We start from the raw sequence: 14,089 nt of genomic DNA on the forward strand, positions 1-14,089 counted from the left end.
GACTTTATGCCAAGCTGGGGTGGGCGGGGGGGGGGGGGGGAGCGAGCACAAGAGCGAGAGAGAGCGCGGTGTACAGGCAAAGCAAACCTCCAGATTAGGGAAATTGTAAGTTGGAGTTCTCAGGGTAGACTTGGATCTGCTTTACAGCTCCATTCCATGTCTATGGAGAAAAGAATCATGGCAAAAACCTATGTTCCTCATGCAAGGTCTTTCTGAATCCTTGCCAGTACTTAGTGTCAGCAACCACAAGCTTTAGCATAGTGTTGGGGCTTGCTAAGAGAGCCAGGTCTCTGGAGCATGAAAGGTAGGCTTTTGTGTACAGCTTGAAAGCTGTTGCTGAGGCATGCCAGCTTGGTATTCCTCTCAGGAGGTTTCTCTTTAGTCTAATAACATGTCCCTGCCTGTAGATGACACTGGATTGCTCAGATAGCATTAAAGGGTGTGCAACTATCTTAACAGGAAACAACTTTCCCCTTGGGTAATGTATGAGACAGGCAAGACGATTCTCAGATGGTTGCCTGTTATTTATGTTGCAGGTGTATTTGCTGGCATATTTCCCCATTCTCCATTAGAATATTGGAGCTTTAGGCACTTGAGTTTAATAGGTAATGTTTTAGTAACCTTTAAGTATAGAAGATGAGAGTTAAGGTAGATGAAAAGTCCCAAAGCATTTCTGCCTGAAAAGTTTCTCCATTTACAGAAGGAGCAGGTTGAGAATTTAGGAAGTAATTGTGGGTCCATGTGAAAGGTTCATCAGCCTTTTTACTCAGTTCAATTTCAAAGTGAAATAAATAAAGTTATGGACTCTGCATTTGTAAAAATTGACTTTTCTTACAGATCTAGGCTCTAACAGCCCTTTGAAATGTTGCTTCTCTGGTCTTGTGATACATGTGTTTGGAAAAGCTAACCCTGATCACATCAGAATAAAAAATCATTTGGGAAGACTTCCATGTGTCCTAGTCATATAGTTGACAACAGAGTTTTGAGTAAGAGCATAAGACTTCTGATCTATCATTATTGCAGAGAAGGTTTCACTGAATGGGTTTGAGAGAAGCAGGGGTTTAATACACCTTCCAAACTTCCTCCTACCTTAGTTACCTCCAAAGAAGCATTGGATATAGCTCAGTAGAGCACTTGCCAATGTGTGAAGCCCTGGTTTGATCCCCAGCACTGCAAGAAACAAGAACAGCGAAAAGGCAACTGCAATGGTCTAAACCTGAACTAACAAGGCACAAGTTTATGTGGGAATCAAAGTCATTGGTTTCTGCCATCCTAAGCATCAAGCAAGGATCTAGTAACCATTTATTTTCAGAAGAGAAAAGGCTACCCTTTTTACCAGTGCTCTGTTAAAAACTGCAAAGAGAAGTAACCACCATGGCATCATATACTTGAACAGACGGATTTCATTTTAGAGTTGAACTTCAGCAGTGGCTAGAATTTATTTTTATCTTATATTGTACAATTTATTTTTTAATCTAGGAGCTGTTCAGTCCTATGCATTGCAACTTAATTTGACAGATTCGAAAGGTACTTGCCTTTTTGCAAAATGGGAGATGAATTTCACAATATCATATGAAACTACAAACAAAACTCATGTAAGTAAACATATTTGTCTTTTGAGATTTACTTACTTTATGTATATGTGCACCATGATTGTATTGGAGGTCAATAGAGGGCATTGGATCCTGTGGAACCAGAATTACAGATGAGAATGAGCTTCCATGTGGGTGCTGGGAATCCTCTGGAAGAATAGCCACTGCTGTTAACCATTGAGCAATCTTTCTAGTCCCTTACAGTAAACAGGTTTTTTTGGTTTGGTTTTGGTTTTGATGATAGTGGTGCTGGGGTTTAAACCCAGAGTCTTTTAGGTGCCAGGTAAGCACTCTGTCATTACTATTTCCCAGTCCCATATTTGTCTTGAGTAGGGGTTTATTTACACTTAGACTTTTGTTTTGTTTTGTTTTGTTTTGTTTTGTTTGAGACAAGGTTTCTCTGTGTAAAAGCCCTAGCTGGCCTGGAACTCTGGACCAGGCTGGTCTCGAACTCACAGAGATCTGCCTGCCTCTGCCTCTTGAGTGCTGAGATTAAAGGCATGTGCCACCACGCCTGGCTTTACATTTAGACTTTCTTTACCCTTTACCTATATATGTACAAATAAGATTTCATGATAATTGACCTAACTTGCAAATCCTATGTTTTTTTAACTAGTATACTTTAAAAAGTATTCTGTTTAAGATTGGAGTGGATACTTAAAATTCATTTTTTTTTGGGGGGGGCAGTTTTCCTTGGAGATGGTTATATGCAAATGAGGAAAGACTTCATGGTATTTCAGTTTTCATCACTTCTGAAATAATATACTAACATTAAATCTTCAATTTCTTTTTTCATCTTTAAAAATTTTTGATATTTAAAAAAATTATGTGTATGGTATGGGTTGTGGGCTTAATTTTTTTTCTCTGTGTGTTTGTGCACCACTTGTGCCTGGCGCCTGGGAAAAGGGCATTGCTTCCCCTGGAACTGGAGTTACAGACAGTTGTGAGCCCACAATGTGGGTTCTGGGAATCTAGCCTGGGCCCTCTGGATGCGCAGCCAGTGCTCTTAACCACTGAGCCATCTATCGAGCTCCCAACCTTTAAAAACTAGTCTGCTATTTCTGTCTACCTTTTTGTTTTTCTCTTCTTGGTCTTTTTGCCTTATTTTCATTTTGTTAAGGCCCTATCTATAGTATCACTTTAAAAAAAAAAACTGGGCAGTGGTGGCGCACGCCTTTAATCCCAGTATTGGGAGGCAGAGCCAGGCAGATCTCTGTGATTTGAGGCCAGCCTGGTCTACAGAGTGAGACTACACAGAGAAACCCTGTCTCAAAAACAAAAACAAAACAAAACAAAAGCCTGTCTATAAGCTGGAAAACTGCTCAGTGGTTGAGCACTTGCCCATTGTGCATGAGAGCCTGAATTCCATCTCTAGATCTGTAGAAATGAGCAAAGAGCTAGGCTAGATAAGAAGAGTTCAGGTAACTTTTCCTATTTTCTTTAGATATACATGAACTTGTCCAGACACCTGGTGTGTAAGAATCTGAGATTGCTTTTCATAGCACACTAGGCAAAGGGATGGGACTCACCGCTGTCTGTTTTCTCACCCACTCCTAAACTTTTTTATCTTTTAGAAAACTGTAACCATTTCAGAACCTTCCAATGTGACATACAACGGAAGCAGCTGTGGGAATGACCGGAACGGCACCAAAATAGTGGTACAATTTGGATCTGCAATCTCTTGGGAAGTGAATTTTACCAAGGAAGCTTCTTATTATTTTATTGACAGCATCTTGCTTTCCTACAACACTAGTGATAGCACAACATTTCCTGGTGCTGCAGATAAAGGTAACCTTAAGAATTGGATTTGTGTTACATTCTCTTCCTTTTGTTAGTAACAAAAAGTGTAAACAAAATAATCATCTATCTTCTTAAGAATGAAAAATCAATCTTGTTACTCATCTCAGTCCTGACCATGAATAGAACAGTATGGGGCACAAAGTGATATTGACTGTCATTGCTGGATGTTTTACTCTATACCATTGATTACCCTGATTGTCACATGCAGTGTTTTATTGAGCGTACCATTTATCGCAACCCTGGGAAGTAAGTAAAGGGAATGAGGCTTGGTGACTTTCCCAAAGGCTCCAAATTTAGTGCGTGGAAAGCTAGTGTTTGAAGCAAAATTTACTGAGCTATAGAGGCCATATACTTATTTATTAGCGGACACTCAGCAAATGTTGGGTGAATGAAAAAATTCTTTACTAAGTGAAAGTATGTAAGTTCAGTAATTTGAGATTAGAAGAAATCTCTTACCTACAGATCTTTTTAGTATTAGGATAAACTTTGACTTGAAAAGTAAATAGTGATTAAAGTTAAAAGAACTAAGCTCAACATTTGCTATTTTGAGACAACTTCAGGTCAAGAACAACTTAGATAATTAGGCCAGTCTCGTCATTGTTAAAACAAATATGCATTAAAATATTTTGAAAGTATGGATAGTGGAGATTTTAAGTTTTTTGTCTCTGAAGCAAGCTAGGCTGACCTGAAATGCACACTCCTCTTATCTCAGTACTCTTGAGTATTGAGATTATGGGTGTTTGCACACCACTATGTTCAGTTTATGATGCTGATTTCATTAGGCACAAAATTCTGTCCTTTCAACCCCCTCCAATGACATTAGATTAGTATGGTGTCTGGAGGAGTTAGCTCTTCTCACCCATAGTATGCTACTGTGACTGCAGAAACACTGACAGATCAGCATCAGGTGCCTAGATTTGGGGATTAATAATACTTCTGGACTTGTGGATGGAAAACTCATATTTTAAAGACTCAGAAGTGAGCCAAGTGGTACCAGCACACGCCTTTAATCCCAGCACTTGGGAGGCAGAGGCAGGTAGGTGAATCTCCGAGTTCAAAACCAGCCTGGTCTACAGAGTCAGTTCCAGGAAAGCCAGGATTATACAGAGAAACCCTGTCTCTAACCCTGTTCCCTCCCTCCAAAAAAGACTCAGAAGTGAATGAACTTCACATTAAACTTGAGAGCTAGCACAACTGAGACTTGAAAATCAAACCCAAGTTTTTTAAAATTATCTTTTTACATCCCAACCACAGTTTTTCTTCCCTCCTCTCCTCCCACTCTCCCCCTCCAATCCTCCTTCTCTGTTTCTCTTCAGAAAAGGGGGCCTCTTGTGGATATCAGCCAGCTGTGGAATATCAAGTTGCAGTGAGACTAGGCACCTCCTCTCCTATTAAGACTGGATGAGGTAATTCAGTAGGAGGAAAGGGTCCCCAAAGCAGGCAACAGCATTAGAGACAGCTACTGCTCCCACTGTTAGGAGTCCCACAAGAAGACCAAGCTGCACAACTGTCACGTATATGTAGAGGGCCTATGTTAGTCCCGTGCAGACTCCCTGGTTGTTGGTTCAGTCTCTCTGAGCTCCACAAGATTCTGTGGGTTTTCTTGTGCAAATCAAAGATTTAATTCTTCTAAATCCCTTAATTTGAGAGCATAACTGAGGCAAGAGCTTATTGGCTATTTTAGATATTTATCTCTGTGGCTGGGGCATGGTTGCATTATCTTTAATAACTAGGATAAGATTTGTCCTTTACTTTCAAGGGGTTTAGAAATCATTGAGGGAGACAAAGCTTTATTGTGTTCCCAAGTGATATGGAGAACATTGAGCTCAGTCTGATTTTTTTTGTTCTTGTTTGTAGTTTCTGTTTGAGTGGGTAGAGAGTTCATAAATCTTTTCTGAGCATTTGAGGAAAGTTCTAGACTCTCGTTCTCAACAAAAAAGCACACGGCAAATTTAGAACGTAGTATGCATTCTGCAGTTGCATCTATGTATCCCTGGGCTGAGTGTCTGCTTTCTGAGTGTTCTCACCAGTGGTCCTGATGAGGAACAGAGAAAAGAGATTGGAAACAGAGAGAGGTCAGTTTATGATGGAGGAGTAAAAGAGCTGGGTGGAGAAATGGGTCCTGAGTTGCAGCTGCTAATGGTGGAATGTAAGTGGAAGAATTTGAACAGGATGTTTCCACCAGGGGGCAGCAGAGGATGCACAGCAGCTCTTGCAGAATTGCCTGATTAAAATCCAGCCTGTCTGTATGTGTAACAGGAGGCAAAGATAGTTAGCTCAGTGCAGTGGGCCTCATTATAGGGGCCTGGGAAGCCAAGAAAGGGCCTTTAGCATGATGGGGGTAGGCACTAGGGAAACTGTGGTAGGTTTTTCTAAGTCAGAGAAAACGATAGAAGCAAAGCAGAAGGGCTAGTTTATAGAGAATTATACTGCTGGATTAATTTGGAAGTGAGGAGACTAAGCAGAGAAGCCAGCTTCAGAGGCTGTTATTATAATCAGGAGATGATGTAATGCATGCCCCAACCACGTGGGCAGCTATTAAAGGAAGATGGCTTTAGTCTGACACATTAGATAAAATCACTGACATGCTAACCCCCTTCTTTATCTTTATTTTAAACTAGTGGTTGATGAATTTTTCTATGACTGTCTTCTGTATAATAAATAAAGTATTTATCAAAACTATTTGGAATTTAAAATACTTTCCTAACGTGCACTTTAGAGAATTGCCTTTGAAATAATTTAGTATTTTGAAATACTAATATTTAGGCATTTAATAATTGAAGTAACTTGAAGCTGCTATTTAAAAATGTTTTCATGATTAAAATTCAAAAAAGCTCAAGAGAATAATATAGCAGACCTTCAGAGACCCATTCCCCAGAACTATTTTTTTTGTTGTTGTTTTAGATACAATCTCACTGTATATATAGTCCTGGCTGTCCTGGAACTCCCTGTGTACACCAGGTTGATCTCCAGTTCACAGAGATCTATCTGCCTCTGCCTCTGCCTCCTGGATACTGGGATTAAAGAAGTATGTCTTGCCTAATAAATGTAATTTTAAAATGACTGCTTATTTTAAAGAACTAAAACTTTACAGATACATTTAAGGTACTCCTTGCCTCCATTTTCCTCCCAGCCTGCTAGAAGCAACCAGCCTTATAAATTTAGGGTGTAGTATTCCTGTATGTATTATCTATGTTCATAAATAATAGTTGTAATTTTTATATAGTTTCATACTATAACCCTAATATGTGTAGAACTTATTTTTTTCCCATCATTTTTTGTTTGTTTGTTTGATTTGTTTTTGAAATATGGTCTCACCAAGTAGTTCTGGTTGGCCTGGAATTCAACTATGTAGAATAGGCTTGCCTCAAACATGCAGAGAGATCCATCTGCCTCTGGTTTCTGGAAGGTGTGCACCACCACGCCAGGTTTCCCCTTCATTGTTTTTTGAGGTTTGTCTTTATGTGCTAGTTCACATCTGTTCCTTTTTGATAACAAGGAGACAATTTTAGCAAAACAAATTCAAATTTAAAAAACACGCACCTCATCTGTCCATTAGGGGGTGCCAAGGTAGCATTAAGTGGCTACCTTATTCCATGATGGAGAGGCACAGGCCTCCATTAATGATCATTAATACCTTCTTTTCTGCTTCTCTAAGAGACTAAGCCATTTAGACCAGTATTTTGCAGTTTCACTATAGGCATTCCAATAAAAACTCTGTTTGCAGTGGTATAAATTTTTTTTACCTAAAGATTTCTTGAAATGGAATCATCTTTATTTTTCTTTCTTATTCATTCATTCATTCATTCATTCATTCATTCATTTTTGGATTTTTGAGGCAGGATTTCTCTGTATAACAACACTGGCTGTCCTGGAACTCACTCTGTAGACTAAGCTGGCTTCGAACTCACAGAGATCCACCTGCCTCTGCCTCCATAGTGCTGGGATTAAAGGTGTGCACCACCACTGCCTGGCTGGAATCATCTTTAAATTCCATCTAGGAAGAAATTCATAAATAAATTACCATTGATGTAACATACTTGTGTATGGTAGCACAAAAGTAGAGATTTATTACAAAAATCTATGTTCAATCCAACTCTATCTTTTCTTTGAAAAATAATTATCATCACTGGTGTGTGTGTGTGTGTGTGTGTGTGTGTGTGTGTGAATGTGTGTGCTGTAGTGTGTGTATGTGGAAGTCAGAGAACAACTTTGTGGAGTCAGTTCTTTTCTTTCATTTTCATGTAGATCCTGAGAATTAAACTCAGGTCACCAGGCCTTGTGCACCAAGTTGCTTTATTCTCTGAGCCGTCTTTAGAAGGCCAAGAAAGAAGAAGGATCTGTCATTTCTAATGTAGCCAGCTGAAGCCAAGCATGAACTTGAAGTCCTAGTCTTCCAGCTTCCAGCTCTGGAGCGGCAGGATTTCAGTACTGGCCTGTGTGGGGTGCTGGGTATTGAACCCGGGGCCTCTGGTGTACCTGTAGGCCAGCACTCTACCCACTGAGCTGCGTTCTCAGCACTCTTCCTTTTTTACAGTCACTAAGTTCTATCTAGTCTACCTAGAGAGGCATTTTTAATTTGACCTGTGCTTTTTCCTCCTGCCCATCAACTCTCTTAGTGTTGGCAGCCCCTCCCTTCCACTCTCACTTTTCACCTAAGCAGCCTATTCATTGGCCTTCTGTTTCCCCTGTTAATTAAAAGGTAGGGGTTTTCTCTGCCTATTGCTGCATATTTGTTACAGTCCTTAAATTAAATTAGATCTTATTTCCTCTTTTAAGCCACACTCCTAACCAAGAAACTATTTGAAATTGATACCTGCTGGTACAACAAAAACCATTTTTCTTCAGTGGAATAGTTAGCCAGCAAAAAAATGGTGTATGTCTGTCTGTCTGTCTGTCTGTCTGTCTGTCTGTCTCTCTCTCTCTCTCTCTCTGTGTGTGTGTGTGTGTGTGTGTGTGTGTGTGTGTGTTTCTTTGTGGACTTTTTGTTTGGACACTTTTGGTCTTACTGGTTTTTGTTTGTTTCAATTTTCCTTGCTGTACTCTTGCTTGTTTTGAGAGAGGAAGTAGGGAGAGGAACCTGAAGTTGGGTGAGTAGGGAGGTGGGGAGGATCAGGGAGGAGTTAGGAGAGGGAAAATATGATCAAAATATATTGTATGAAAAAAATCTTAAATTAAAAAAGGGAAAAAACTGATGTGGGGGCTGTCAAGATCACTTAGTGGAATACTCTCTTTTTAAAGAATGTTTCTTTATGATTTTGACTTTCTTTTGTGTATGAGTCTTTGGCCTGCACGTATGTCTGTGCACCACGTGTGTGTGAGTGAGTGAATGTGTGTGTGTGTGTGTGTCTGCTGCCCACAGAGGTGAGAAGAGGGTGTCAGATCTCATGTGGGTGCCAGGAACTGAACTCTGAACCTCTGGAAGAGCTGTTACTGTTGGTGCTCTTAACCACTGAGCCATCCCTCCAGTCTTACTGCTTTCTTTCTTTTTTTTTCTTTTTCTTTTTTTTTTGGTTTTTCGAGACAGAATTTCTCTGCGTAGCTTTGCGCCTTTCCTGGAACTCAGTTGGTAGCCCAGGCTGGCCTCGAACTCACAGAGATCCGCCTGGCTCTGCCTCCCGAGTGCTGGGATTAAAGGTGTGCGCCACCACCGCCCAGCACTGCTTTCTTTCTTAACCCTTATTACTCCCTACAGTTTCAGTCCCAGTGAACTTGTCATTCCTGCCAACATGCTCCACATTTTATCACTTGACATAGAGGAAAAGAAAACATGCATTTATATGTTAATATAAACATATTAACAGTTTCTCATGTCTTCCTGGCAATACCATTGTTAATCTTGTTTTATAGGAAGTGTTCCTGTTAACAACAGTCTTCAGACAGTCAAATTTCCATTGAATAACATCTACAGGTGCAATAGTTTATTAATTTTTAACACGGACTCTGTGGTTCAGCGCTATTGGCATATTCACCTACAAGCTTTTGTTGAAAATGGCACAGTGAGTAAAAAAGGTGAGTCCTTAAAGTATGGATTTATATTATATGACTCTTACTTTATTTTATTTTATTTTATTTTATTTTGGTTTTTCGAGACAGAGTTTCTCTGTGTAGTTTTGGTGCCTGGATCTTGCTCTGTAGACCAGACTGGCCTCGAACTCACAGAGATCCACCTGGCTCTGCCTCCTGAGTACTGGGATTTGCCTGGCGTGATAGTCATTCTTACTGGTAATTTCAGTTGCAAGTTTATAATATACAAGGAATGGTATGTGGGGTGTGTGTGTGTGTGTGTGTGTGTGTGTGTGTGTGTGTGTGTGTGAGAGAGAGAGACAGAGAGAGACAGAGAGACAGAGAGACAGAGAGACAGACAGAGAGAGAATGAATACGAGTGTGCACACTGGAGGCCAGGGGTCAACCTTGGGTATAATTTCTCAGTTCCCCTCTACATGGGTTTTTGACATAGAGTATCTCACTGGCCTGGAAAGTACTGAGTAGGCTAGGCTGCTATCCAATGAGTTGTGGGGATCTACCTGTGGCCATCCATTCCCTCAGCACTGGTATTGCAAGCATATGCCTCCATGTTTAGATTTTCTACAGGAGTTCTGGGGTTTTATCTCAGGTCTCAGAATTGCAGGACAAATACTTTACCAGCTGAGGTATGTCCTCAGCCTCAGTTTTTTTTTCTTTTTTTTTTTTTTTTTTGAGACAGGGCCTGGAACTCTATAGAGAACAGGCTGACCTCCAACTCCCAGAGATCTACTCTTTCTTAGACTGCTTGCATTAAAGACGTACACCACCATGCCTGGCTCTGGAATAGTTGTTTTTGGTGTTTTTGAATTTTTTTGTGTGTTTTGCCTGAATATATGTCTATGTACCATATGCATACCTGGTGTTGGGTCCCCAGGAACTGGAGTTAACGCACAGTTGTGAAACACCATGTGGGCACTGGAACTCAAACTCAGGTCCTCTGGAAGAACAGATAGTGCTCTTAACTGCTGATCCATTTATCTAGCCTTTGGAATAGTCTTTTAAAAATATTTTCTGTGATGTTTTCAGCTTATAAAACCTGACAATTGAACAAATCCTCAAATAGCTTGGCAGTGTGCTCTTAGCAGTTCTGTGCCCAAAGTTTAGAAATTAGATTTCTGTGTTCTAACCTTGACTTTTTAGAAGTTGATTTGAAAATAATTTTATGTGTTTTTTAATGGAAATGTAATAATTTCATATTCATTATTAGAAAACTACTAACACTTCCTAAAAAGGGATTTAAATGCCTGTGACCTTCTGTAGGGGTAGTGGAAATAAAAGATTCCTTTGTATTTAGATCCTTTAATGATTTTGAAACTCTTTTAGTAAGCATTATCCTTCATCACAGTGGTTGTATGTTGGAAGGAAAAAGACTCTTTAGCTGGGGTGGGGTGTTTTCAAACATGCTATGGATTTCCCATTAGAGGCAGGTGAAGCTCTTTGAAATAAAGGCCTTTGTGGGCCTGAAAAAGCAGAGTATGTGGCCACACTGCAGTAGCTACAACCTTTTGATGTGTTCTGAGTTTGTGTACTCTGCTCAAAACTCACAAGAGATTATCTGTATATGAAACAGTTTAAGAATCCCTGCTTCATCCACTTGAAAACTCTACCACCAAGGTCTTCATTTGCTCGAATTAACTCTTGTTGACTGTGGAAACCTAACTCTGGGAAGTAGTTTGCTCTCTCCTGGCCTAGTAAAGCAAGAAGACAAGACCAGCATAGCTTATTTTCTTCTTTGTTTTAGAACACGTGTGTGAGGAAGACATACCCGTCACCACTGTAGCACCCATTATTCACACTACTGTGCCATCTCCTACTACGACACCCACTCCAACTCCAACACCCACTCCAACTCCAAAGGTTGGAAACTATAATGTTACTAATGGCAATGCTACCTGTCTGCTGGCTACCATGGGGCTGCAGCTCAACATCACTGAGGAGAAGGTAAAGTCGTCTGTTTTATCAGTAAACTTTAAAAAAAATTTTCATCTCAAGTAATGTATAGCCTACCATGCACTTAAGAACTTACTAGAATGATTCAAGTTTAAATGCAGATTTAGTGTTGACTTGAGCTTTGGTTAGTTTGGAATGACTATAACCATGAAGAGTTAATGTCACCTTTAAGGCATCTTGGCCAGCAGCAAACCTGCCAATTTAAAAGACTTCTTTATGGTTTAGATTCTATCAGCCTTCAGTAGCTCAGCATACATAGTTAAGTTGGGAATGGCGATAGAGTTAAGTGGTAGAGCACTTGGATAATGCATAAGACCCTGGGTACCATTCCAACACCACCAAAAATTAAAAATCAAACTAAAGCTCTTTCACCCTTTTCTTTGAACCACACTGTAGGTTAGTGTGCAGGAACAAGGCCATTTGATGAGTCAGAGCCCAGAGATATGCACAAGTATTTGTTTGGTTGCAGTACCTCATTGGGGCACCAGGAGGAGTGCCAATGAACAAATCCCATTTTCAGGATCCTGTGATTGAAACAAGCCAGACAGATGGCTCTTGTGCTCTGTAAAAATGTGTTTTTATTTGGCTCATTACTGAGAAAGCTTCCCTCTTGTTATTGTTGTTGAAGTCGACTGAGTCATAGCTTGAGGGCTTGTGCCAAGTTCTCGTGAAAGTAAGACACCACGAATTCAAGTATTGAAACAAAGGCGTTTTTGTTCTACATCGATGTTGGTTTTATCAGAGTATAAGGCTTTGCTATGGACTTTTAGTTAATCCATACCTTCCTTTGTTCATTCCCCTGAAGGTGCCTTTCATTTTTAACATCAACCCTGCTACAACTGACTTCACTGGCAAATGTCTTCCTCAAACTGCTCAACTTAGGCTGAACAATAGCCAAATTAAGTATCTTGACTTTATCTTTGCTGTGGTGAGTACCAGCTGTTTTCTAAAGTTAAGTTCTTTCTCTGAGAAGTACTCTTGAAAGTCTAAACAGTGGTAGGTATATGTGTGTGCGGGTATTTGGCTTTGCTTTCATTTATAACACTAATTATAAAGTAAAGCTTGCTTATCCCTGTGCATCTCTGAGTTAGTTCAACTGTCTGTGGGCTAGACTCTTGTCATAGAAAGTTGCCATTCTGCCATTATGTATACTCTAATGTAGGAGCAAGAATGAACTCACATTAAAAAAAAAACCCTAACTGTATAATTACTCCATATTTAATTAGTTTTTATGATAATGTTTTTCAGTATTATTAAAAAATTCTCATGCTTACACATAACATTTTAAATCTTTCATAGTTTAAGATTCTTTTTTTGTTTGTTTTTGAGACAGGGTTTCTCTGTGTAGCCTTGACTGTTCTGGAACTCTTAAACCAGGCTGGCCTTGAACTCAGAGAAATCCACCTGCCTTTGCCTCCTGAGTACTAGGATTAAAGGCATGTGCCATCATTGCCCAGCTTAAGATTCTCTTTTAAAAAGATATATGTATTAGTATGTGCATTAGTGTTTTGCCTTCATGAATGTCTGTGTGAGGGCGCCAGATCCCCTGGAAGTAAAGCCACAAACTGCTGCAAGCAGCCACGTGGGTGCTGGGAATTGAACTGAGTCCTGAAAGAACAACCAGTGCTCCCAATTGCTGAGCCACCTCTCCAGTCCTCATTAAGATTCTTTATAATAGTGTCTGTATTAGTAATAGCTAGCATTAATGAGCATAGTCAGCTGTTTGTTTCTCTAGGTCCTGCATACACAGATTAAACCAACCTTGATTCAATATTAAGTAAAAAGGCCTGGAGTTCAAGTTTGGTGGCAGACACTGTTGCTTAGAATGTTCAAGACCTTGTGTTTGGTCCCAGAACCATAAAAAAATTGCATTTATAGTGAAAATGCACAGACTTTTGTTTTTGTTATTAAAATGTAAACAATATACTATTTCTTTTACATAGCATTTATATTTAGGGATTATAAGTAATTTGGGGATGATTGAAAGTGTACAGGAGACATGTGTAAGTTGTAAGTAAATAGCACCATTTTGAAAAGAGGACTTGAGCATCATCCTAGATTTTTGTATCTGTACTGGATCCTGGTACTAATCCTCTGAGAATTTGAGGGACAGTTCTCTTGTTATATGTAGGCTCTATGTAAGTACATACATTGACTCATTAAATCACAGTCCTTTATAGTGCCAGCATTCAGGCTTTTGTTGCTCATGCTTATGTGAAGAGCTGAACTGTGAGCAATTAGGCATACCTGTTCTACTTCTTGCTAGCATCCATTAATAACTAGGGATCTTAATTTCTACCATTTCAGAAGCAAATAATAGTGTTGATTTTGTGTGATTGGTGGATGTATGTGTGCAGTAGTAGCAAATGGGAATGAAGAATAGGAGATAGTTATAGGTGAGGGAACAGTTTGAGCAGAACTGTTGTATAATTGTTTAAAAATCACTTTTGCTTTCAATTCATATTACTATATGTAGGGATGGGATATAGTTTCAGTATCTGTTGTACAGGCAAGATGGTATACATCTACCTATAGCTAAGCAGGAGGATCAAGAGTCCAAGGCTAGCTTGGGCTATGTAGTAAAGGCATCATCTCAAAAAAAAAAAATAACACACAACAAAAAATGTCAGTATGTCATTTCACATTTGAACTTGTTATCTTGAGTATAACCTTTTTCTTATAGACTGTTTATTGAGTAAATCATGACTATATCAAACAGT

At 39.6% G+C, this 14,089-nt stretch overlaps 1 protein-coding gene across 3 annotated transcripts in view; it reads left to right on the top strand.

Annotated features, from left to right (window-relative positions):
• Lamp2 (lysosomal associated membrane protein 2) overlaps nucleotides 1-14,089 on the top strand; it is a 50,041-nt gene that overhangs the window by 14,085 nt on the left and 21,867 nt on the right. For all 3 annotated transcript variants that reach the window (XM_006981565.4, XM_006981566.4, XM_076561698.1), the window contains exons 2-6: nucleotides 1,480-1,595; nucleotides 3,167-3,380; nucleotides 9,243-9,404; nucleotides 11,161-11,360; nucleotides 12,175-12,297. In XM_006981565.4, coding sequence (XP_006981627.1) covers nucleotides 1,480-1,595; nucleotides 3,167-3,380; nucleotides 9,243-9,404; nucleotides 11,161-11,360; nucleotides 12,175-12,297 — 815 coding nt within the window. The remainder of the gene's footprint in view (nucleotides 1-1,479; nucleotides 1,596-3,166; nucleotides 3,381-9,242; nucleotides 9,405-11,160; nucleotides 11,361-12,174; nucleotides 12,298-14,089) is intronic.

This window comes from Peromyscus maniculatus, chromosome X, assembly GCF_049852395.1.
Source record: "Peromyscus maniculatus bairdii isolate BWxNUB_F1_BW_parent chromosome X, HU_Pman_BW_mat_3.1, whole genome shotgun sequence".
NCBI classification, from domain to species: Eukaryota; Metazoa; Chordata; class Mammalia; order Rodentia; family Cricetidae; genus Peromyscus; species Peromyscus maniculatus.